Source organism: Columba livia, chromosome 1 (genome assembly GCF_036013475.1).
Source record: "Columba livia isolate bColLiv1 breed racing homer chromosome 1, bColLiv1.pat.W.v2, whole genome shotgun sequence".
In the NCBI taxonomy this organism is placed as follows: domain Eukaryota; kingdom Metazoa; phylum Chordata; class Aves; order Columbiformes; family Columbidae; genus Columba; species Columba livia.
The window spans coordinates 140,132,490-140,158,323 of NC_088602.1; the positions used below are offsets into that span (position 1 = coordinate 140,132,490).

A 25,834-nucleotide genomic window follows, 5' to 3' on the forward strand; every position below is an offset into this window, starting at 1 on the left:
AACATAATAATATGGGATTGTGGTTTCAGGTTACATATTTAGTTCTAAATTAAAAAAAAAAAAAAAAACAAAACAAGCAGCTTAATATTAATTTCATGGTCCTAATGATAGCTGAACAATATCTTTCTTTGTGCATTTGTTTGCAAAAAATTGAGCTTAAGTTGCCGAACCTTAAATACTGTATTTTTGCTTTGTTTTCAAATGATGGAGCTGATTATTTGAAAATAAATGGGTGTTTTTGGAGATACTGGAAAAAGTTGGTTTTATCACTTTGTATTCATATTCAACATTCTCCTGTTAAATAGAATATGAAATGTAGTATAATTACAGTGCCATTTAAATAATGAATTAAAGCCAGCAGATGATACAATATGCAAAACAGTTTATAGCAACAATCAATTTCCATATAGTTCTATGTACTGCTGAATTATTGATAAAATAAATTGTATGAAACATAATAAGAATAAGGACATATTGGAGGATACTTGCTATGCAGTAGCATTATTAACTGTGCAAAAGATACTGTGATCCAGATAATTTGATAGTCTGGGTGAGGTTATGAGTGAGAGACATAAACTGGGAAAGTTTTACTCAAATTCTGTTTTTTTTAAATTTAGTGGGGTGTTGTTTTGTTTGTTTTGGTTTTGTTTATAATAAACTCAGGGTTAAACAGATCTGCTTGAGTTTCAAATCGGTAGCACCCCACAGGCTGAAGAGAGAACCTCTGGAACATCCTTCTACGCTTGTCTTGTGTTGGCATCTGTTACTATTATAAAATACATCGGCTTGTCTGGAGATACTCTGAAAAGCCTCTGATTTGTGAATTATTCCAGTACCAGTGGAAAACATGTTATATTAAATTCTAAAAAGATAGAGAGGGCTTGATTCTGTAGAACACTTTTTAATGATGTTTCCTGTGATTTGAGCAGAGAGTCGAATCCGGCCTACCCTATGTGTTAGAAATGAAACGGAAAATACAAATGTATGTGTGCAAATACATCTACTTGTTTCTAATCTGCCTAATTAAATCAGCAATGTATCTGGTGTCCATTAAAAATGTTTGTTTTTTGGGTTTTTTTCCAGGGCCTGTCTTAGAAAGTATTTCACGGTCAGTGGGAAAAAATGAGGAAGAGGAGGGTGGGGCTGCCGCATAGAGGATCTGGCCCTGCAAAAGGGCACCGGCTTGTGGAGATGCAGCCCTTCATGGTGACAGAATGAAGACTTCTTTTAGGTAAAACAATTTTTTAATTGATTTATTTTAAATCAGAAATCAATTCAGCATGCAATCCTGTTATTTCATAATGCATATTTCTGAAGGAACGGTCAGTTGTCCTCACCGAGGCTGGCTTTATTTGCGCTTTGCTTTGCCCCAGATTTCTCAGCTTTTTCACTGATCGTGACCAAACCCATGAAAGCTTGTTCCAGCTATATGCGGTTATAAGGAGAGTGGTTTGTTTTGTTTATTTTGAATGCCCAACAAGGGATTGATCCTGTAGACTCTGGAATGTATATGAACCCACTTCTTAAGTTTTATTTTCATGCAGTATGCCGAAGCTTTAGCCTCATGGAAATGGAACATATACACACAGCTATTTTAACCTACAGTTCTTTATATTATGACAGTAAATACAAGATCATAAAAGGCTGGAATGAGACTTTGAGAATATTTTCAAGTAAAAATTGTTGTGGGATGCGATTTTGACAGTATTTATCATAAAAGTGTATATAATTTTTTTAAGATGTAGTCTACACTTGTTACAAGAGCTATTTGTCAATAACGCTTATTTACAGTCTTAATTCTGAGTAATTTGTGTTAAAGCTTTTTTTCCTCTGCTGCTGCAACTGTATTTTGAAAACGTGTGTGACTTTTACTGAGACCGTGAGTGAAGACGGAGCTGAAGAAACTTCTTCAGTAGTACATAACCACTCACAGGTGTGGTTACAGAATCTGCTCCCTCATCTCCTGTCTTATATTTGAGCTCATCATCTCTTAATTATGCACCCTTGTTTTCCTTTGAAGAGCAGCAGCATGTGGGTTGTGGTGAGGTATTATCACAGTCTGGGTGAATTGTTAGCCACAAGACTGAAGGCTAAGTATAGCAAACCACCATACGATCTGACACACATCTTGGAATCTCTTATAATTATTAAATAGCATTTGCAAATAGCGATGTGTGGATGGGGAAAAAGATAATAAAGTAAGCAAGGAAACACATTTGTATAGTAACTCAATATCTTGCAATTTAAATTCTTGCAAATGATTTGTGGGGAGGGGAAAAACAGGTGGCGAAGTAAACATACATGTTTTTAAGTATTTTTGTGAAGTTCAAGTGAACTTGTCTGTTTTTTTGCCATTGCTTTTGGCCACAGGAAAACATTTAAAAGTAGAAACTACTGCATTGGATCAGATCCACAGTCTAATTAATGCTGAGTCTACCCCGACAGTTCTTACAAAGGGTTGATTGGTAAGAGAACGTAGGGTGAAGACAACCAACATTTGATCCTTTTGGAATACCCTGTCCTTGTCAGAAAGTGGGCCAGCCAGATCCCTTGGCCAATGCCTTTATCATGCCTTTGCGCAAAGGTCTTTATGGTCCTTCCAGCAAACAATCCCATTGAATCCTATATTTTTGTAGGCTATGAATAGAACCATATTCTTTCAGAATCCTGCTGATGTCCCTTAATGATGGGCTGTGGCACTGATTTTCACATGCTCAGCCCGCACATTGTGAAATAATGTATTCCCATAGTTTGAATTTGCTGTTATTTAATTTAACTAAATAATCTCCCATTCAAGACCGGAAGTAGGCAAGAAAGTCAGGCTGCAGTTCGTAGTTCCTGACTTTAAAAGTACGTATATCTGTTGTGTTCCCTGTTGCTTATGCGCTCCCTAACATGAGCACATGATTTAATGGTTTAATTTCTTTATGTCTTTGTATATGGCAGTCTTTTTGTAAGCCAAATCATTTGAGTCACTTGCCCTTGCACTCCTCTTACTTCTGTCATTTTAATGAGGCAAGGTAAGAAGAACCATAGATGGCATTCTCCATGAAGGCATTTCCCTGGCAGGTGTATATTAGAAGGGTGATGTTTTCAATACATTATTCCGTGGTTTTTTGCATGCGTCATAAAACTTGGCTTGTTTGGCATTGCTGCATATACATGAAAGCTTTTGTCAACTTCTTATGATGACACCCGGGTCTTTTCCCTTGTCCGAGAATGTTGCAATATGATTGCCTTTTCAATAATTAAAAAAAAATATATGTATTCTGTTTCACATTCACTCAGTTTTGTTAAAACCTTCAGCAATCCAAATACGCTCCCCTCACTTGTCAGTTTTGCCGCTCCGTTTTACAGCTGATCTTTCTAGACCGCTAACTAAAGTTAAAAGCTGATACCAGCAAGGCCTCTGCCTGCAACGACTATTAACTGTTTTAGTTTTAAAACGTCTTTTTATTCCTACATTTTACTTTTGGCTGCTTAGCTCATTTTTAATCGTGACTCCAACTTTCAGTCATGATTACTCTGTTTTCTTTATGGTCTTTATGAGTCACATTATCAAAGCCCTTTTGAAAGGCCAAATTAATAATTTCTTCTGCAGATGCACTCCGAAGTTAAAAAAGACATATTTTTCATTGTGTTAGCAGTGTTGTTTTTCTCTCCATTATGTAATCTCTGCTTAGGCATTAAAGTTATAATCTTTTAAAGTAGCCTTCCAGACGGTTTACTAAATGCTAGAATTCATTGCCATGTAATCTGGATCATCATTTGTGGCTATTTTTAAGGAGTGCTACCCTTTCATTCCTGATAGGAAGGTGCATATTATTTGTTGGAAACCCTGTCTCCAACCTTGAGCTGCTTCAGAACTCCTCCTGATATGTGTATCTAGTCCTCAAAATGGCTTGCCTTTTAATTTATCCAGTTATTTCAGCACTTGCTGTTTAGGTATCTGCTGCTCTTTCACCCTTTACTTGCAAAATAATTGATCAGTGGCATTCGCTGTCTAGAAAGACCAGAGGAGACAATTTGATCACTTGAATATCTTAGATTTTTCCACCTGTATTGAGCCTGACAACTTCTTTTTAAGTTAAAAGGTACCTTTGGGTTTGTCTGGATTTCTAGGCATCAGTAGATAAGGAAGTATATCTTGGAAGATGAGGTAGCATCAATATTGCTCCACACCACGCTCCCCCCCCAAAAAAAATGGACTGCGTAAGAATTTTGCGTCACAAAGTCACGTTTCCTCTGTTTTCCTGTTCAAGAGAAGCGACGTCTTATTCCTTAACTTTCTAGAGTGTGGCTTTTATTTCCCATCTTGGAGGGAGAGTGTCATTGGCTGGTGTGAAGGTGAAAAAGAACTGGAAAATAAAAGACTGGGAGGTGTAACCTTGAGTTTCCGCTGGAAAAAGTAGTGGGTATACAGCTTCCCCCCCCCCTTTTCTTTATTAATACCACAGATCAGGAACGCAGCTAATAAGAAAAGCTAATATGGCCATACAGGGTAAGAAAGGGCAAATTTACTCTTTTGCATGACCTGATATCTCAAGGTCATAATTGGCAGTTATCTTTTCTGAAGTGTTTTTCCTCCTTTTTTGGAAAGGTACGTCTTTGCCTCAACCGTTTTAAAGCTTTTCTCAGTACTCAGATTGCCCTTGTCCACCCACTTCTGTGTCTAGAGATTTTGTTACTTTTTTTCTGATGAATATGCTACGCCTGCATAATCTTTCATGCATAAAAGCAGAACGTTCCCACCAAAGTCAATGGGAAGACCTGATAAACATACAATGTAACAATACGACACTCTGTTTCCAGGTGCTTTTAATACCTGCCATACATTTTTGTTTTTCCCTAGGTGCTTGCTTTGCTCTGGATAAGGGGTTTCCTAAACTCATAATCTGTCAAGGCTTTCTGAATCCACTGTTCTTTCTTTGACTCCTGGTATATAATAAAAAGCCCAGTACTTTTATATTAGATTTTGGAGAACAGCAATCACTGGAAATGTTATTATTAGAATTGATTGTTACAGACACAGAAGTGGACGGGTGAGAAAATGTAGAAGAGAGTTCTAGCGGGTGCCAGTCTTTCAGTGCCCATCGCGGTGCAAACACATGGTTTGGAAGTTTCTTCTTTACGCATGGGCACGTTGGAATCTGTTGTGAGCCATCTGGGCTGAACCCTGTGCTCATCAGTGGGATGTGTATGCTAAGAAGGCTTTCTCCTTTGGGTTTTCCTGATGACAGTAAGTTTCCCTTTCTTTGTACTGGGGTGAGGAAAGATCAGAAACCATACGAGCAAGGAACAGCAATGGCAGGTGAAGAAGGAAGTGATTCTTCTGACAGAGAGAACATGATAAGGCAAATGTTGTTCTTAATGAATTCTTGATTTCTGTTGTCTGTTCAGATCCTTTTAAAAAAATTTGAAATGCATGAGCTCCTGCTACGGAGAAGCCTGCAAACAGGGAAAGTGACTTCTCAAATGTCCTGAAGAGGAGCGCAAAGAATCTTCCTTCCTTGTCCTGCCCGATGCTTGAGGATGCAGAGCTAGCAGAAGAGATGGGAAGGGGCAGAGCACACCAGTGTGAACACAGTCTGTGTATAATGAGACCCCAGCTTCCCACGCTTTGTGCATTAATTCATGTTGCTAGAGACTAGAAAGCTGCCCGTATTATTGTGGATTGAAAAATGGCTATTTTGCACAAAGATCTGAGAATTGAAGGACACCCTCTAACTCCTGAAGTGGGCTGCTCTAGGGCCTTGGTTTTTGGAATCTGGCACTCCCGCTCCTCCTTTCAAAGTTGCTGCCATAAGGGGTGATCTAGTGCTGATTTCACCCCTTTGGAGTTTGTCTGTGGTGCTGAGCTCCCACCACCAAAGACTGTGGGCAGCTTGGACCCCTGCCTGACCTTATTTCTACTATGTTCTTCTGGGACCTCTAGCAATGTTCAGCTTCGTCACAAGTGCTACTGCCCGAGAGTAGTGAGGGGAAAATATCTTAGTCTAGGCCACCCCCTTCCACATGCTCTTCTTCTCCCATCCTGGCCGTGTAACTGGTGATAACATCTGCATCCCAGTGAGTGACATTGTGGCAGATGAGGAAACTGAAGCAGAAAGGAAAAGTTGGGATCATCCAGCAGGCCCGTGGATTAGAGGCGAGCATGGAAAGGAGACAATCCAGCATGCTGTCTTAGTTGGCCACATTGCCTCCCGTATGTTGCCAAAGCAGCATTCATTTAGCTGTTTCAAGAGATGCTTCTGTTAATATATTTCGTATTAATAATGATGTTCTAAGCTATTATTAAAAAGTTGATAGCAGAAAGCTTAACAGACAAAAGAAATGCTTGTTTAGCCTGATGAAGCCTAACCATCAGCATACATGAATTCTCACATGAATTTTCACTCTGTTTTCCTTGGTTTCTTCTTTGCAAGTGAACCATCCTGAAATTAGCCATTGGATACAGCAACAGGCAACTTTTCTGCCTATCCACATGCTATAGGGTATTTTAAGATTCACATTTATGATAGTACAAAAAATTACACTTTTTAGTAACCATTTCGAGAGCCAAACAATTTTATAAATCAACTCAGAACATTTCAGAAGAAGACATAAAGGAAGAAAAAGAATGAGGTGATGGTTTTCACTTAAAATATTTTGCTACCTTTAAAAATAACTTCCAAACAGCTGGCTAGCTGTGTAGAAATTAACCCGCTTTTGGAAGGAAGACCACATAAAGTTTGTACAGACTTTCAGTCTGGAAATAATGTGCCATTGAGCCTTGGCAGCTGAAGGTGTCTCTATTTTGAAAGCTGGGGTTGGGGGGGGGTAAGGGGGAAGTCAAATGATTTAGTGACTGAAGAGAGTTGCCACTTGCGTGAGCTCCATCCCTAGGGATATGACCTTTTTAATCCTCTTTAGTTAATGTATTGGTGATCTTTACTTAGGCAGAGTAAACAGTGCTGTTGGGAACAAAGGGGAGGTCATGCTTCCTGCATTACACTCTGACCCCGGGGTCGCGGCCTTTGTTCACTTCTCAATGGGAATTGCTCTCCGAGGGCCACCGCAAAATGGAGAACTAATTTAGGCGCGTGCGGGCAGAGAATGGCAGAGTATCGGGTTTGCCTCTACCCCAAACCTCCCAGCCCGCCGCCGGCACGGCGAGAGCCAAAGTCAAACTCGGGCAACCGGGACCTATTAGCTCGTTACTTATCAATGGCCGCGGCGCCTCATCCCTCCTTGGACTAAATATATTGCTGGGGCCTTCCCCCCTGTGCTGACAATAATTCAAGTTCTCCATTTTCAGCCTTTAAACTCTTTTTTTAGCCCCCTCACTGGACTGTTCCAAATGAAGAAGCGTTAGCCTAGTGAAAATTAAGAGACTTTTAAGAGAGAAACCTCACGGCAATTGCAGCATTGAACTTGGGCCTGTGAGGTTTCACAGTAAGCGTTGTTTCTCAGCCTGTAAGGAAACGTGGTGCTGTGTCCCAGCAGATTGTATTCGTCACCTTTTTCATAACATTTTCTTTGTGTTGCACCGAGAAAATATACAAATGGGCACACACGCAGAGCCTTGTGAAGCTGAGCGTGGTAAGTGTGGGGTACTAAGCCAAAGTGAACTAGGCCGTCCTCACATTTAGCACTAATCTTGTGAAAAAACAATGATTTTTTTTTTTTTCTTTATTTTTTTTTGGCTTCAGAAGTAACTGGTGGCAGAATGTGATGCATCTCATTTTGAGTTGTTGTGACCAGGGAGCATATATAAATGTGGTAGCCAAAATAAATTATCTAGAAGATTCACATATAGAAAACATCACCTCTCACTGAAATATGTGTATTATTTTCCATTTATATACTGTTCTTTGCTCAGCATTAAAATCTATGAAATACAATATTAGATAATAAAATAATTAAACTGTGAACACATATCTTCAGTCAAAATACTGCTTTTCCACATTTCTTTGTTGCATATAAAAATAAAAAGCCCTTAATTGCTGATGATGGCCAAGTTTTGTAAAACACAGCAGGGTTAAAACTGAGCACAGTGTATTGGGAGAACTTACAACGTTGCCATCCCCCAAATAAGTCATACTACGATAGTAAGCTTGGAGGCTTCTGTGGCTGTAGACATGAACAGGATCAAGGTAAAAATGTAAATTTTAGCTCTGCAACTTGGGTATTTTTGGGCTTACTGGTTTGGTTGGTTTGTAGTTGTGGGGGTTTTTTGCCTGATCTAGAATACTGTAACTCTTTTGTGTAAGAGACAGCAAAATTGTCTCTCTTTTTATCTCTCTCTTTCTCTTCCCTCCTTTTCATTTGTTTTTTTTTTTTTTTTTTTTGCATTCCAGTCATTTAAGGTAAAATGTTATGCTTTTCCCTTATTTTTCTCAAAGTTGTATTGTTTAAACAAACACTTCCAGTCGCCTACTCTTAGATTTAAAAGGGCATTCTGTAATACAGCAAAACAAACTATTTGAACAAAAGAAAGGGCCAAACAACTCAAAGATCTTTCCCTTTAATAAAAACTTGCATCCAAAGCTGAGCCAAACATGAACAGCAGAGAGTTGGTACATGAGCAGCAAGCCACGCGATTACAGCAATATTGATAACAACTCTTCTGTGTCCTTTATTTGTTACTTGAGATTCCCAAAGTCCACCAGCTTTAGATTTTAATGTGAGCCAGAGGGGAAATTTATACTTACTATCCTTGTTATCCAATAAAAATAATATTGTCAGGTTAGCATATGTATATTCCTCAGTTGTGTTAATTAGTTATAATTAGTGTGTTTACTAATGAAAATACAAGGTCTATCCCCTTTCACCATGTGAAAGTAGTAGCATTGCATTTCTGTTAATCTGCAGGATTTTAAAGACTAAAGAGAGTGTGAAGGCAATGTCAGTTGTGTCATTTTTTGTCCCTTAAAGCATTGATACAGTTGTGCTTTGTTTGGGGGTGATGAGCTGTAAGAGAATTTTAAAATGTGGACAGCTGCTTAGAGAAAAAAAGGAAAAAATAAAAGTGAAGAAAATATTCAGCCAATATTAACATTTCAAAATATTATTTTTGTTCAAAAAGATATTGTAATCTTACAATAAATATAGTGTCTGCTTGAAAGGAAAACTAATTTTTATGAGTGCATGTCAAATATTTCAAGATGATAACCTAAGGTTAAGGTGTGGCAGTAGAAGTGCCTCTTCTGAAAGCTTCTTATTAAGTGGGGCCTTTTGGAGATTTTTTGCTTTGGACGTTCCTTACTCAAAACTCTCAGGACTTTTTTTTTCTTCTTTTGTTTCACTTTTTAAAAGAGCTTTATCCCTAGCAAAGTTTGGATTAATAGATTGGGCAGAGAATGGTCTATTTTACTGCATGAACTTGATTCCTCAGCATTACTATTCCTAGCAGCGATTTCTTCAGCTATTGTACCTGGTAAAGCTTAATGGTGGTTAAGACTCTTCTCATTTCCTAGACAAAGATGTTACTGAAATTAGAAATAGGAAAGCTTGTATTGTTTTTCTAAATTTGCTTTATCAACATTTTTTTCCAAATGTGACCCCTGCAGTGAAAACTAAATAAGAACCATTCATATTTAACAGCCTCCTCTGTTAAGCAACTGTTGTACACCTGTCTATTCCACTTTCAGCATTGAGCCGTTTCTGTTACCCTGTTGATTTCCTTGATCCTTTGGACAATGATTTGCAATATGTCAGTTTATCTAAGGAGAGAAAAAATGAAAAATTAAAAAATAGTCTCACAGAACATGGGTTGGGTCAGGCTTCAGATGCACTGTGGAAATTACTGAGTCTATTCTTTATTTTTTGAAGATACACATTTTTCTAAACACCGGACTGGCAAAGATATATTTAGGCCCAGTGTAACTGAGCAAAATTGATTTGAACAAAATGCTTGTTTTCCCCATTTGTCTTCTGGTAAAATCTCTTTGTCTGCCTCTTCCCATTGAATACTTGAATTGTATGTGAAAGTTTAAAAACGCTACATGGATACAGATAGCTGCATATCATCCATTTATGTGCGTGTGGTTTTAAAATTAATATTAGGGTGAGCAGAAAATGCAAGACAGGCTTCGGTTGCACCTGTAAAAATAAAAATGCTACTGCTCTGTGAAACTGCTTTGCTATATTTTTCTGCGGTATGAGGATACCATCCCTATGTTTTCCACTGGCGTTATCCGCTTTGGAAAGAAAAATGCGTGACAGCCTCAAAATGGCGTTCTCTGTCAGGGAAAGGCAAAGACTTGAATAGTGTAGTAGTTCCAGCACAAAATGTCCTTTTTCCAACAGATTTCCAATACATTTCTTAGACCGATAGAGGTTTTGGCCATTAGCTGGCCAGTAAAAACTGAACAATAATACAGTAAATCTGATATTCCTATAAAAATCTTCTCCTGCATGTCTGAGGTACCCATTTGTTATACAAGCATGTAAGTAGAGCATTAAAGCAAAGTTGTGTCTTGCAAGTCCCCACAACGAATCGTAAGTATCTATTTTGCTTTCCCCTCTGTGCTGAAAACTCGGAGCACTGCCAGCTGAGAGCTGGAACAGTATTTTGGTGTGCGGGTGCGGTGCTTTATTAGACGAAATCCCTGATCTTTATTGTCAGTCTCTCAGATCGTTTCAGGTCTAGTAGAGGAATGGAGGTCTCACATTCAGGTGGTCACAGAGCAGTTAGTTAGTTGCATTTGTTTTCCGACTGTAGGGATGAGGCGCTATGATAATGTTAAGGGATAAATGCTGCGATAGTGCTGTTGTGATCAGCTTCTTTTGTAAAGTTCTTACTCTGCATTTTAGATATATTAACATCTAAATGCTGTGTTTATTTGTATAACGAGAAAAAAATCAGTCCTGAACCATGTCGTCCATGACTTTCCTGTTATAATTCAAATGTAACCCTTTGTTGTTAACCTTTAGGCAGCATTATAAAAATATTCTGACTTCCATTGAGCCATATTATGTAAACTGAATATTAATTTACAGTCTTACTCTAATAGTATTCATACTTACTGGGCTGTTGTAACATGAGACCATAAATGCATACATAGCTATCTCATGTATAGGTCCACCATAACACACAGAAGTATGTGTGTGGGGATATACATGGAGAAGAGATGAAGTATGTGATTCTGTTAAAACAGTTGTTGGGGGAAGAGGGAATTGTTTAGTTCTCTTACAAATAAATGTCAGAAGTCATATGGGCTTCAGATGACAACTTTGAATTTTGGTATTTGGCTTCAAAAGTTTTGAAAATCAGCTATATTTCTAATTGAGTCAGGGAGAGGTCTCGATCTTGAATCAAGTCTCACTGTCCCATTGCCAAGAGGCAAAATGTCCGCCTTTTTTTCCATGCTCGATTTTCTTATTAAATTACTTCTTAGCACTAGAAAAAAAAACACTGCAGTTTTCTTGAATTTTTTGGTGGACCAAGAAAAATTAATTGGTTTATATTTCCGTTGATGACATTTTCTGGGACTACAAAATTAGGAGTTGAACTTATCCATTTTCAGTGCTTTTAGTACCCATCTCAAATCTGTAGTAAAACGCACTTATGCCCTAGGAAAAAAAACGGTTAAATTCGAATCTTGACATTTCTGTGGATTAGTCACTGATATCCCCTGGGAATTTTCACTATTCTGAAAAGGAAGTGTTTTTAAACAACTGAAAAACATAGGTCACTGAAGAAGGCTGGAAGCAGTTTTCACAATTCTCTCTCCCCCCCCCTCTTTTTTTTGTGATGCCAGTGTTATCATTCACACTGTACTTTATTAGTGTAGATAGCATAGTAAAAAATCTACATGTTTTCCTTATTAGAGTGTGTGTATTGGTTTTGTCAGGTTGCAATAAACGTCATTAAAATAACCTTTATTAAATTATGGCATACATTTAACCTGCATGGATGCAGATTCATCTTTTGAAAAGCAAAATTGTTTAAAAAAAAAAAGAGAGAGATCTTTTGCAAGAAACTTCTGGTTTGCTGCCAACACCGAAACGACCCTCTCTTTTTAAAAGCCATGATACATGCAATGCAATGCAAAGGTAATATAATGTGAAGGTCTTTTCTCTCTATATGAACGGGAATGGTTTCTTTCAGAGGGGGATGCTCCGAGGCCTTGCTGCTGCTGCTGCTTCTGCTTTGGAGTCCCAGGGCCGTCGCTCCACCAGTGCAGCTGCTGCTGGTGGGGTGAGTTTGAACTTGGATTTGAAAGGCACGCTGCCGAATGCCGTGCCTGCCTCACGGCCTGTGTCCAGGAGCGGGGCAGCTTCCCCTTCACATTTTCTAACATCCTTTCTGTGTGTTACACACAATCACAGAATGTTAGGGATTGGAAGGGACCTCGAAAGATCATCTAGTCCAGTCCCCCTCTGCCATTCCTGTCAAATGCGAAAACGCGTGCGTATAGATCGTGGAATGCTCGAATGTCCATCTCTGTCTGTGGGAATACGTCTTTCTGGACAAAGGAAATGCAGAATCACATGTGTGTGTGACATTTTGTTTACTGAAACTGAAAAGTAGCAGAATACTGTTAAAGCTGAATATGTAAATTTAGGCATCCCTTCAAAATGTAAGAAATCTAATAATGCACGTGTGACAACTTTAGTAAGTATAACGTGACAGACGGGAAGAAAAAACCCAAATGATTCGCAGGAAGACACTTCATGGAACACAAATTCTGTGAAGTATTGAACTGAAGGCGGTGTTCTTTTTTCACAGCCGTAATTTGTACCTGCAACTGATATAAAGAATGTAGAAAAACCTGTATTATCTGTCCAGATAAATATATTAATACGTGCAGTAGGTTAATTATTCTCTTAGCATTATATTTTATGATAGAAACGATAGTGTCAATATCGTTCCTGTTAGGATTTTTTTTTTTCAAGAGGAGGGATTTAGATTTACCAGTGCAAATATGCTCTGTTACAGTGTGAGATTCCAGTGATATTTTAGATAGCAAAGCTAGATAGATCAATCTGAGATGCACCTTATGTACCATATATTTTAGTTTTAGAAATATTACCGTGAACAGTAAACCTGAAGGTGAATATGTGAAATAGATATGATACTAATAGTCAGCTCATTAACAGATCGTGTCCCTGTGAATTCTGTATCTGCAACCATTTTGGATTAAGTATCTCTGTGTGTACTAAATAATTGCAACTATGCTATGAATGTGTTGCCACAGTGGACATCCCTTTTTATTTTCTTACAGTTTCTGTAATTTTTTTCATCCCTAATAACATTTCACTGCCAAAAAAACGCTGAGGAATTTCTGCCGTATGTGATTCTTGTTCCCATTACAATACAATTTGTTCAGGATTGTAGCACTCTATTGTAACTAAAAAATAGAAAAATAGAAACTCTTAGTATCACAGAACTTGGTCACTGGACACCTCCTGACTAGTTTAAATGCCTTTAAGTAATTTGCAATGTAAAGGTATTTTAATCCCCTTTTAGAGTTATGAAATTTTCCGTTTTCCTTACAGGTTTCGTCCCATACATTTGCTTCGTTTTCGCAGCTTATTGTTCTGTACTTTTTCTTTTTTATTTTACGTTGTGTTTTTTACCATTTTGTTATTTATTTTTTTTTACTTCTCTCACTTTTTTTTCTTCCTCCAGTAGCTATTTCTGCAGGCCGTGCCCGTTTAAATAAACGGGAGGGGGCTGCGTTTTAAAGACCTAATAGCTCGTTTTTTTAACTCTGTGCTCCTAAGTGCTAACAAGTCAAAAGCACTGCCAGGACAGAGTATTTACAGCAGGAGAACTAGAAATACCAGTCACAACTGAAGGTACAGAAATACCAGATACGAAAAAGAAGACTCTCTTTATGGTTTTAGCTTCTAAACTTTGCCTGTGCAGCAGAGGGTTTTTCCCCGGGGTGGGGGACTCTGGGCAGAGGTCGAAGCGCTGCTTTGGGGGCAAAAAGCTGCAGCTTTCGCCGTGGCCGGTCGGTGCCGGGTCGTTGCGGGCCCTCCCCGCTGCCGCCGGGAGCTGCCGAGGTGCTGCCCCGGGTGGGGCTGAGGGCTCGGGCCGGCGGGGCGGCCGCCGCCGTGCACCTGGTAGGAGCGGGGCCGGGGCCGAGGCCGAGGCCGAGGCCGGGGCGGCGGCACCTGCGGCAGGGCTGGGCCGGGGCCGCCGTGAGGGAGCGAGTGATCCAGAGCTGTAATGTCAGGAAGCGACTTCCATCCTGTCAGGGGACGCCCGAGCAGTGCCAGGGGAAACCGGCTGCGTTGTAAAACTTAGTTATTACCTTTTCAGTGAAATAAAATCCGTGGTGTTTTACAGCTGAGGAGCTCGCTGCTTATCTGGCTGTAAAACCAGAGGTGACAAGTGTCACTGCTTAGTTTCCAGCTTGCACCTCTGTCGCAAACAGTTCTGTGAGCCTTCAGGAACTCGGCGATGTGTTTGTGATAAATAACTAGAAGCCAGTAAATAAAATCTTGTCCTGGGCTTGCTGCTGATGTAAATTTTCATCAGTAAGCATGGTATATGAGAAAAATATTAAAACCCTTGGTTTCAAGTGTACAGCTCCGTACCAGGAAAAAAAAAAAAAAAATAAGGAGAAAAATTATAGTTGCAAGATAAAATCGTGTGGTAACACCCTTTAAAAACTGCTGTTGCAATGCACTGTTTAATGCCTCCTTTCTTTAAAATAAAATAAAATAAAATAAAAACAAAACACTTGTCCTACTGCCAGAGTTTCATTTGTGTTGATACCAGTTAAATGCCAAGTTTGCTATAAAACATTACAGTTAAAATACAGTGTGCTGAAGGAAGTGTTTTTGCAAAATGCTTCATTATGTTTAAAGGGGAGAATGTGGAAGTATATACCCCTGTTCAGCTTGCATTTGCAGTTCGGAATCACTTACTTCAAAATTGTCTTTTATTTGGTATTTAAATGTTTTTCCCCATAATTTGATACACCACTGATCCACTGGAATTAATGTGACTCGTTCAACAGTAGAATGGAATTCTCCCATGTAACCCTCACAATGTGTAATTACTGTCCTTTCTATGAAGTGTACACCAGCTGTAATCCCACAGAGCACCTTCGGTCCCTTTAGGGAACGATGTGCTAGACTGCTTTGCTTTTATTTATTTTTTTATCATTATTATTTTTAATCCCTAGAGAGTGTCTTTAAAAAGAAAAGCTCTCTAAATGTTAAGGTATTATTGCTAATGTTTTAATAACTTGTACTGAAATTATTTTAATGATATGATTTAAAAAATAAAAATGTGAATTTACACTTTTCTGGATAGCTTAATGCTAAAAAAGAAATATGTTTGCTTGGATTATTTTTTAAAAAATCAGATACCTGATCATTTTTTATTAAACATTTCTGGAGGCTGGTAGGTTAGAAACCACCCCATATTGAAAATGAGCTATATTCTTTAGAACGACAAAAATCACAAATCTGTTTAGAGCTGACCTTAGTCTTGATGACTGTATCAAGTAAAACCGAGACGAAAGAACAAGAGGTACCGCTCTGAGTTAAAATACAGGCAAATGAATTAGTGTACAGCAGGAGTATCTATAATGAATTTTGCATAGACAGAACTTGTGATAAGGGGAAAGAGAGAGGTTATAAAATTATGTAATAGTATAAACTGTGGTGAGAAAATATTGGCTTGCAACTATTTGCATAATTTAAATTTATTCAGGCATAATGATTCTTAAAATAATTCCTCCACTTCCCTTTTCGGAATTCCATTTCTATTAAGTGAAGCTTACAAGTTGGACTTCACTTAATTGTTTTCCTCCTTCCTGAATCCTTATTTTTTATTACTGCAGTAACCTAAAGTTAGATGGCTTTCAATCTTATTTTACAACTATGGTGACAGATATAATGCATTTATATATCTCCTTGAAGAAGGATAACTTTCAGTGAATGAGCCTGAGCCATAACTGTGTAAAGGCGACGTACTTTTAACCCTCCAAATGCACCAGAATCATCCCAGTAAAAAGAAGGGCAAAAGGAGAGATGAAACTCAGCTGTTTTCACATTTATACAAAAAGTGAGAAAGGAAGGGATAGGTATCGAGAGTAAAGAACAAGCAGATCTGTATTTTTGTATAGAAAGTACAAAAATAGCTAAGGAGCTAAAAATAGCGTCTGAGAAAAAAGGGGGAAAGCCATTCAGAAAACCTGTTAAATGCAAGTAAAACACTATCAAATAAAGTCTTCATATACTTGAGTCTGATCCTTCCCTAAAAAAAAAACAGGTCTGTCTTTTATATTACATTGGCATTAAAAGTTGTTGAATGCACTATCGCATAGAATCTCTCCTGTGGAGGGTTAACATTCTCATCTGTGCCTGTTCTGTTAAAATAAATATTATCACAAATGTCATGCCATTATTTTTAAACAAAAATGATAAGAGTTTTAGCTGGACATTATGGCTGTCTGCTGCTAAGTCTGTTATCTAGAAATTTTGCTTGCTTTTACTTTTTATCCACACAGGATTTATGCATACACATCCTCTGCATCCACAGTCTGTATGCAATAGATATCAAAGTTATTAGAAGAGGTCAGAATTACTAGGTGTCACTTTACCAAAATAAAAATTTGTGGGAAAGTTACTGTTTAAATATCTTGTCAACTATGTCCTAATAATCTCTAGTATGCTTTTACTATAATTCCCCGAAAATAAATATTAAAAACATTTTGTGGTTTCACACCATTAAAAAAAAAAAAAAAAGTTGGTAAGCATAAACCATAAAACATATATTTGGCTTACAAAAGAAATGTTTATTCTCCTCAGAATGCCAGTGGTTGGGCATTTTCTTGAGATTTGAGGCTGCATAAAAATGTGTAACAGAGGTTCCTTAAATATGCCACTGCAGTATTTGTTGGAGATGTGGCACAGCCAGCCAGTTCCGAGAAACCCACATGTGCCACGCTCTGCTTAATACATGTGGCTAATATTGTGCATTTTAATAGAGTAAATCTGATTAAAGTCAGGCCTGAAAACAATGAGATGGGTCTTGATGATGTATAGGTAGAAAGTATGTTACATCAAACACCATATATGCTGTTCGTAGTAGTGCTTGCTTCTGCCAGCCTTACCGGTTAGGCAGAGTACGTACAGCTCTTGGAACGGCTGTATTACAAGCTATAATATATTGGAAATAGTGTTAAGTCTTTGCCATTATCATTACCACAGCTGATCATCCAAATACTGCGTTTTTAAAAATCGTGTGAGTTTATGTAAGAAGGAAATACATCTTGGAAATAATCTACGACTCTGAAAGACCTCTGGTCCATTTTGCAGGACCGTGCATTTTTAAGCAGAAGGCTGGAGAGCAGCCTCTTCGGATGGGATCTGAGAGTTGCAAGGGACAGAAACTCACATCCACCAGTTTTCTTTTTTCCATTGCATTTTTTTTTCTATCACCTCATGATCAACATTTAGAGGAATAACATATCAATTAATATATCTTTTTTTCCTGAGGACTATTTTACAAAGCCTTAGAAACACATGGTAGTGACTTTTCCAGTTAGTTGAAACTATCTAGCTGTTTTAAAAGTACATCAGGAAAGCAATGATAGTATAAGCAAAATAAATGTTAAATGAGAGGGGCAACTATGACTTTCCTTAAGTAAACATATAATCCCTTTTTTCTTATGGTAGCATATTTTCCACAAAGAAGACTCTTCAAGATTGAATCCTGTACAGTCTCTTCCCCCCCTTCCCCCCCCCATCCCATGTAGGGCAAATCAAATGCTCGACAACGTTTTTTGTTAGGAAAGCACATAAAAAAATTTGAATATACCAATAACAGAAAAAGTATATATATTTTTATTGCAACAATGAGATTTCATTGGTTGAGTGAAATGGCGAGATGTGACGCAAAAGGACACTTGGACGGGTAGAAATGCTGATGTATGCCAAAGCAGGCGTACCAAGAAATGCTGTTGCTATGAGAGAAACAGAGGGAGAGAGAGAGGGAGAGAGAGATCGTGAGAGAGCAAGTTGTGGAGGCCTTATTTTTTCCTTTTCGCCTTACAGCACAGAGACTGCAACATCTCCCATTGCTAGCAGGGAGGGTTTAGAAGCTTTCGGTGGGTATTTTGATTAGACAGAGCATTTAGAGGAGGGGAGGAAGACAAGGGAGATGCAGGTCACCTTAGAGTACAAAAGCAATTGGAAAGTAGGAGGCTGTATATACTAAGCCAATGATCTGTGCTATGATAGATATACAAATTAGTACGACAGATGAAGCAGCTTAGCTCATTATCCACCTGATGGTATTAAGACTTAGAATTCAAAATGACAAAATTAAAATGCACGCACACACACACACATACACACACATAGATTTATAATGACCCCACCTTTTCAGCTTATGAATTATCCAGCTGGGATACCGACGTCTCTTGTGTAACATTCTTAAAGAGCTGCAATAAATTCACCTTGTGAGTCCATTAGCCAGAAAAGGGGGAAAAATAATTTGCAGGATTTTTTTATTATTATTATTTTTTTCGTCTCTCTTCTTCGGCAAGGGGGAGAAAAGTTTGTGCTGTGAACTTAGCCTAGCAGCTTCTGGAACGTGAGCCAAAAGGGGCAGGAAGTTGTTTTACAATAGCGTTACAGTGATCTGCCACAAATGGAAAAAGCCAAATGTTGGACTCGGCAAAGAGAAAAAATATCCTTCTCCCCCTCGTTTCCCTCCTTTTGCCCCTTAAGAGAGAAAAAAAGAGAAAGGCACGTTGAGCTAGAAGTTCTTTTTCTATTTTAATTACTTCTGGTAAGTAATGGAAAGATTATCTTACTTGTATATTCCATGGCAAGCACGAGGGAAAGAAGTATCAAAGGGACGTTTAAAAAAATGCACTTGGTAACTAGCAACGGGACTTTTGGCACAATTCCTTGAGTTTGCTTGAGGTTATGGAGGGGGGATGGGAAGAAGAAAAGCAAGTCGACGCAGTACGTTTTCTTTAAAAAAGGGGAGGGAGGGATGGAGGAAAAACCATATAAAACTTTCTTTTTTTTTTTTTTTAAGGAAATGTGTGTTGATCCTCTGAAGCTGAATCCTCAGGCATTTGTGGCCCGTCTTTGCAGTCCGATATGTTTTTTTGTGAGTGTGTGTAAGCGCTCTCAATCAAACAGCAATCATGGCAGCTGTTTTTCTTCCAGCACAGCAGTTGAGCTGTCTCGCCCAAATGCTTATCAGCTTTTGACTCGGTGCCAAGATAGTTAGAAGGGCCAAGCAGCCTGAGCTTGGCTGTGCAGCTGGTTTAGAAGTAAGGGGCATGAGAAAAGAAAATCACAAAGTTTTTTTGTCACATATTTACTTTTTAAAAGATCCATTTTCAGTTCGGTGAGCTTGGGGTTGGGTTGGTTTTTTTCGGTGTGTGTGTGTGTCTGTGCTGCAGTTCTGTGGTCCTTGTGGACTGCTTTGCTACAGAGACACGTCTAGGTACGTGTAAATATAAAGAGGAGCTCTCTTCTCTCCCGTTTTAATCCCGGAAGATATTTCCGTAGGACCTTCCTCTTTCTATTCTCCTCCTCCTCCCCCCCCCCCCCTCCAAATTAAAGGCTTCATTAACCGCGCTGTACTGTCAAGCATATTGCCATAGCGTGGGTGCATTTACATTCCAGCGCAGCACCTTTCCCCCCAGTTGCTCTTTTTCTCCCTTGGTTCTCCCCCCGTCCCCATCCCAACCCCCGGGCTCCCTGCCCGCGGGGCGAACCCGCTCCCGCCGCGCCGGGGGCGGCCGCAGGGTGGATGGGGAGGGAAAAGGCGGCCGGAGGGGGCCGGGGCGGGTGTCGCCGGGGCGGGTGTCACCGGGTTGGTGGCGGTGTGCGTGTGCGGCTGTGTCTGTGTGTGTGTCTCTTGTTCTGCCCGTGAGGGAAAACGAGCCTTCTCACGCAGGGCCGTGCCTCTGTTTCATCATCAGCTCTAGCCCTCCGCGTTTCGCTAGCTCACGTCCTCCTCCTCTTCCCTTAGCCAGATTGCTCCAGTCGCTCACAAGGGGGAGGCTGGACTCTGAGAGAGAAAAAAAAAAAAAAAGAGAAAAAAAAAAAAAGGTTGCTGCTGCTGCTCGCATTCCTGCTGCAAGGGCCTCCCCTTCAGACGGCCTTCGCCAGAGCAGAACTTTTAAAGATGCTGCAAATAGGATCTTCTTTTTCTCCTCTGCTTTATTTAACCCTCCTCTCCCACCGTTTAAGAACGGGGCTCGTTTTCCGTCTCTCCTGCGCTGTGCTCGGCTGTACTGTATATCGCAATGCTGAGGTTAAAGCTCCCAAGTATTTTCCCCTCGGCTGATCCCTTTCTCTCGCTCTCCTCTCTCTCTTTTTCCTCCGTTAAAGAAATTGATTTCTTTGACTGAGCAATGAATCGGGCTTCGCTAGTTTGTATGCTGTGAGAACGAAGGCTTTTATTTGTGGTTTTTCTCTCCCGAGTATCAGTGCACAGTGCTGCTTATGGAACGAGGCTCTCGCTGGCTTTCTCTTTAATAGAAATATATTTTTAATGGCTTTAGGTATCTGCGCCATGTGAAATAGGGCGGATGATATCCCTCCAAACCCCCTTGTAATTTGACCATGGCTGAAATGGAGGGGGGGGGGGGAAGGAGGGGGGCTGGTTGTGGGGTAGGGGGTGCACAGGCTGTTTCGTCCTTGCAAACCTCTCCCCCCTTTTTTCCTCTCTGAGGAGGGAAAAGGGGATGTGCAGTAAAATGCCGTCTCTGGGACAGGTGCCAGCTCCTAGACAAAAGAAGTAAAATAGGCGGTAAAGAGGGACGTGGAGGGGGGGGAAATTAATAGCCAGCAAAAATAGGAATCGAAAATCTCTGAGGCAGCACTGGCGACACTGATGGTGCCTGACTGGCCTTTTTGCCGAATATTTTCTTAGCGATGGGTGGAAAGGAGAAAGTTGCAGCATACTTTTTATTCTCGTCTTCTCTGCAGACGTTTGAAAGCGTGAAGGGAGGGTGGAGGTTGCCTTTTTTCCTTTTTTTTTTTTTCCTTCTTCTTTTCCCTCCTTTCTACTGAATTATTCATAGTGTCAGTGGTGAAGCCAGGACTATTAGCATGCATCAGACATGCTGTTTGTCTGTTTGCTAACATTCTTCATTCAAGACTTGTTAACTACCAGACAAGCTTAACACGATTCTCTTTTTTTTACCCCTCCCCTCCTCTCTCCCTCCGTGTCTCTCTCTCTCTCTCTCTCCCTTCCCTCCCTCCCTCCCCTCGCTTCTCCTTTCCTTTCCCTTCCCTCCCTTTCATGCCAGCCCTCGCAGCCGCCCATTGTTGCTGCCGGGCGCTGGCAGCCGGGGGCAGTTTGTGGCAGGGGAGCGGGCGGAGGAGAAGCCGCCGCCGGTTGCTAGGTAAGGACCGCCTTTCCCCTCCTCTCCCAGGCCTGCATGCACTTGCAAGGGCGAGAAATGCCACAGAGCTCGCTCACCGCCTATCTGCCTGCTTCTTTCCTTTATTTTTTTTTCCTTTTTTTTTTTTTTTTTTTCCCTCCTTCAGGAGACTGCAGAGCCTGCAAGGTGAACACCAACCAACCAACCACCCACCCACCCAAACCACCGGCTCCCCGAGGCTGGCTTCCCAAACCCCTGCGCCCAGGGTAAGCTGCTTCCCCTTCTCGACGCGCACCAGCGTTTCGTGTTTATGTGGCCGCTGCAATGGCGTGAGTGGCGGGTAATTACCGAGGGGGGGGTGGTGGAAAATGAAGTTTCAGAAACTACGTGGGGTATCGGCGAATTGGCTCGCGTCTGCCTATTAATTCATTATTAACCAGTAGTACGTTATCAGCCTGGCGAGGTTTAGGCTCATTCAGGGATGGTCGCTTGCTGGCTATTAGGGACGTGATATACTAATATTTGCTATTGTTGCTATTTTTTAGGTTCTCTTCTCCCTCTCTATCAAGTCTGCCCCTCCCTTCGCTAGTCTGTTTAAAACCAGCAAGCTTCATTTTCTTAGCAGACAAAGGTCGATCACAGCTTTTATTTCTGAATGCAAATGTTCTAGGACTTGTGCCAGTCTTGCCTTCATTGATTACAATATAGCTTCTCTCTTGAATGGCATTACCCCCCCTTCCCTTTAAGAAAAAAGAAAATAGAAACTCAAGAAAAGAAACAAAGTTGGGCGGTTCACGTTTTGATATTTATTTAATATTTCAGCATATTTGGAACATTATTAAACATCCATGTGCAGTGCAGTCCTGACGCAGCTGCTAACAAGTATATAGGATTTTATGCCATTTGTGTGTGTATACGCAAGGGTATGTGTTTGCATTTCTCAACTCATATTTTCTTAAAGTAACTATGTGATGATGTTCAGTAATTGTATCTCATTACAATTACATTTCCTGATTGTCTTAGCGACATGAATCTGGACATAAATATTTTCAGTGTTCATACTTAAATTTAATAATACCTGGAATTGTTCGGGATTAGTTTATAATTACTGTTTTTATCATATATATTTTAAAATACAATTTTTGATGGCCTTTAAAGGTCCATGAGTGCAGTAAGTATATTTTCTTATTTATCTTTTAAGTGCGCGCACGGGCACATGCTCACGCACACTCCCACTCTCTCTCTTGCTTTTCGGATGTTAATGAAGGAATTTATTTTAAGTTTAATTCTTTAATATTACACTGAAGCCATTTATAGATCAAAGTAGCATGTGGATATAGATGTACTGAGGCACAATTTGGCAGACGGTTATACACTTAAGAGTTATTAACTACTATGAAATTGCCAGACCTATTATAATACTTACTCTGTATTCTTTTATAAAGAGAGGTGCATGTGCAAATTAAATTATTTGGAAATAAATATATTTTAAAGATACTTTATGAGAAAGCTAGTCCTTTCATATATATTTGTAAAACAAAATGCTTTCCTCTACACTGAAAAAAATGGGGTGCTTATGTAAAATATTTTAATGTTTTCCTTTTAATTTTATTTATATTCAGGAATGAAAGTAAATAACAAAACAAATCCAAATAAGTTTGAGGTTCTTTTCTCCACAAAAAAACCCCATGAAATAATTAGAAAACACCTAGTGACTTGTACAAAAGTAGTTTTTAATGCAGGCCACTGACAGCCTTGTATCAAAACCATCTCCGTATTGGCGTTGCATTTGAACTGTTTTATAGCAACATAAACTGAAAAACAACTCATAACTTTAAGTAGTAAAGCAGTATTTATTGGCCAGTCAAGCCCAAAGTAAGTAGAGAATGTTTTAGTGAACTGTGTAGATTAAGAAAGGAATTTAGGAATGCATGGTTTGGTGATAGCTAAAATTAATTTATTCAGAGTACTTTTTAGAGACCTGTAGTAGCTGCACGGTACAATGCAAATAAAATATTGGTTGAGGGTTTTAACTTGTAGTAGTTGTTATAAAATCACACGCTGCTAAACACTCATCATTGAGTACTCTGAAATTTCTCAGTGAGATTGCTCCTAATGATGCTGTTTATCTGAAGAAGATTTTGTTTTTTTTTCTTGGGTTGTGATACTTGTTGGGGTTGTTTTGTTAATGAGGACTGACAAAGGAATATAAAATTGCTTCTGGTCTATTAGTTCTTTATTTTGTGGTAGCCTGCTAGAAATTATCACTGTGAAAGAAGCAGAATTGCCTTATTACTGGTTTATTTCACAGTGAGGATTCCTGTAAGCATGCTGAAAATGAACATAGCAGTGGGTAAAGATCATGTGTATGCTAATTGAAGAAGGATTAAAATCTGCTGATTAGATTGGCAAATTCCAGGGTTTAAATTTAAAATTATTTTTAGTCTGTAACTTGAAATATAACTGCTGATAGGAATATTCAGCCCCTCGGATGAATGCCTTCAGGAATTATGCACGTGAGCTAGAGAATTTACATTTTGCAAGTGGTTTGTGTTGAACTGCCAGGATTTTTGTACAAAATGTTTGGTGCATGCAATGAAAAATTAAAAGCGTAGACAATACTTTGCTTAATTAAAAAAATTTTTTATAGCTGGCTAGGATGAAGTTTTGCATATTTTCAGATAATGATTGAGTGAAACACAGTGGGGAAAAAAAAACCCACCAAAACCTAAGATGCACTCATTTTGCTCCAAACTCCGTCTTTTTCCCTCACCCCCCATCCTCCAAATGGATTTTTAGCCTCCAAAAGGATATTTAAGGTGTTGCTGATAAATGAACAGCCTATTCTTAAACTCCCACCTATCTTGACTAAAAATATGGATTTTACCGAATGATACTGAGGCAGAGAGAGCGGGGAACAGGAGGGAAAGGTACATCTGTTCTAGGCCTGTGAGTAATCCCGAGTGCTCAACAGAGAGCACTGCTCCGTGCAAGGCAGGGAGCAGCTTGCAGGGAGGCGAGGGGAGCGCAGTCCACACCGCGTGTAGCGCAAATATAGGTGGGTTACGACGTGATGATGACTTTCACAGATAATAAATGGGGCGTGTGGCGCCCTCATTCAGGGCCGAACTTTTTGAAATTAATTGGAGTTTTGCCTGGATGGGCGCTGCCAGGTTTGGATCAGGTTAAGGGAGATTTTTATTGTGAGTAAAGGAGAGGGGAGAGGGAGGAGGTGGAGAGAAGAAAGGGAACGGAGCAGGAGTTACCACTTTCGGATGCGGGTGCAGTCCAGACTCCTTGTCTTCCTTGAATATAGAAGATAACATAAGATTCTAAGGCTGGATTATATTTTTGTATGGCTGTACTGGTACAGCACTGCTTTCTCCTAGTACGTGCCAAGTATTCATAAACATTTTGTAGCAGCTAAGGCGGCAAAATAAAAGGAGTGGAAGGAATGCCTTGTTTCATCCAGATTTCTTTTTAATTTTTTTTTTTTAATTACTATTTTTGGAGGGGGGAGGGCGGTGTAATTCACCTCCACTTACTGTTTCAGCAGGTCCCTTGCAGGCAGAATTGCTTTCACTGTAATCGGCTTTCGTCCATGTGCCATATATTCCCATGGCGTGATAAACCTCGGCAGGGCCTTCTACCTCGTCCGGCAGCGTTCCAAGCCTCCTGTGCACAAGGGCGCTCAGGGCATGGGCAGGCCTGTGACAGTGACACCTTCCCTCCAGAAAATGGAAATGCACTCTAATTAGGCGTTTTCCCTCCTAACTGCATCAGTCACTCTCAGCTCAAAACAGGTGCAGGTAATCAGCCCTCCCTCCTCCTCCTCCTCCTCCTCCCCTCCCCGCAGTTGTGGTTGTTGTGGAGGTCTGATGTTTAGAACAAAGCAATACTGCCATACAGTTCCTATTCTGATTTATGGTGCCTGTACCTGTCTGAGGAGAAAAAAATAATAATTTAGAAGCACGATTACATGTCTTTGTTTCTCAAATAAGACATGCTGTAGAGCGTGTTTCTTCATAGCTACATACGTGTTCACACAGTGTGCGTGCTTGTACGATGTATTTGATTTTTGCAAAGATAGGTATTAATTTGTTCAATATGCATATGGCTAGCTAGACTTACGATTGCAGCCAGAAGACAAAAAAGTTGAAATCCCTGTAGCCAGCACAATAGACATTCAGAAGTAGAGTGATCCCAGTAGATATAAAATGGCGGGGTAGAGATTTTCAAGTGCACAGGCGCTTTTGCAAGTCCTGAGTTTATACTACTGTAAACTGTCCTGGCTCTGCAAATCCGTACTTGTTTATGCATTTGACTCCGTGCCTGATCCACAATAGGATGAATTCAGCAGAGTTTGATTGGCTTTAGAGCAATCCCTCTCTACCTAGATATCCACTAACGTAGTATGAATGCACATTTGTGAAATCATTATAAATCTGTCCTGTTTCTCACTAGCAAGCAAACCAAATTTGTGATTTTTCCAAGGAACAATGCAGAACTTTGTCCACAGCTAT

The 25,834-nt window shown here is 39.8% G+C and overlaps 1 protein-coding gene and 1 long non-coding RNA gene across 18 annotated transcripts in view; one reads left to right on the forward strand and one right to left on the reverse strand.

The window, feature by feature from the left end:
* LOC110364013 (uncharacterized) overlaps window positions 1-25,834 on the forward strand; it is a 272,131-nt gene that overhangs the window by 147,903 nt on the left and 98,394 nt on the right. For 6 of the 17 annotated variants that reach the window (XM_065033590.1, XM_065033595.1, XM_065033600.1 and 3 more), the window contains exons 1-3: window positions 20,616-20,942; window positions 21,237-21,332; window positions 21,478-21,577. In XM_065033590.1, coding sequence (XP_064889662.1) covers window positions 20,860-20,942; window positions 21,237-21,332; window positions 21,478-21,577 — 279 coding nt within the window. In that variant the 5' untranslated portion in view covers window positions 20,616-20,859. Of the gene's footprint in view, window positions 1-1,083; window positions 1,232-5,400; window positions 18,749-20,615; window positions 21,333-21,477; window positions 21,641-22,133; window positions 24,767-25,834 lie in introns of those variants that run through there. The other 11 variants (XM_065033610.1, XM_065033618.1, XM_065033576.1 and 8 more) reach the window with 9 other exon arrangements.
* LOC102084862 (uncharacterized) lies at window positions 8,307-25,094 on the reverse strand. The gene is made up of 4 exons (XR_010466789.1): window positions 24,857-25,094; window positions 18,774-19,990; window positions 18,336-18,681; window positions 8,307-12,734 (listed from the first exon to the last, which is right to left on the reverse strand). It is a non-coding gene; the product is annotated as an uncharacterized LOC102084862 (long non-coding RNA).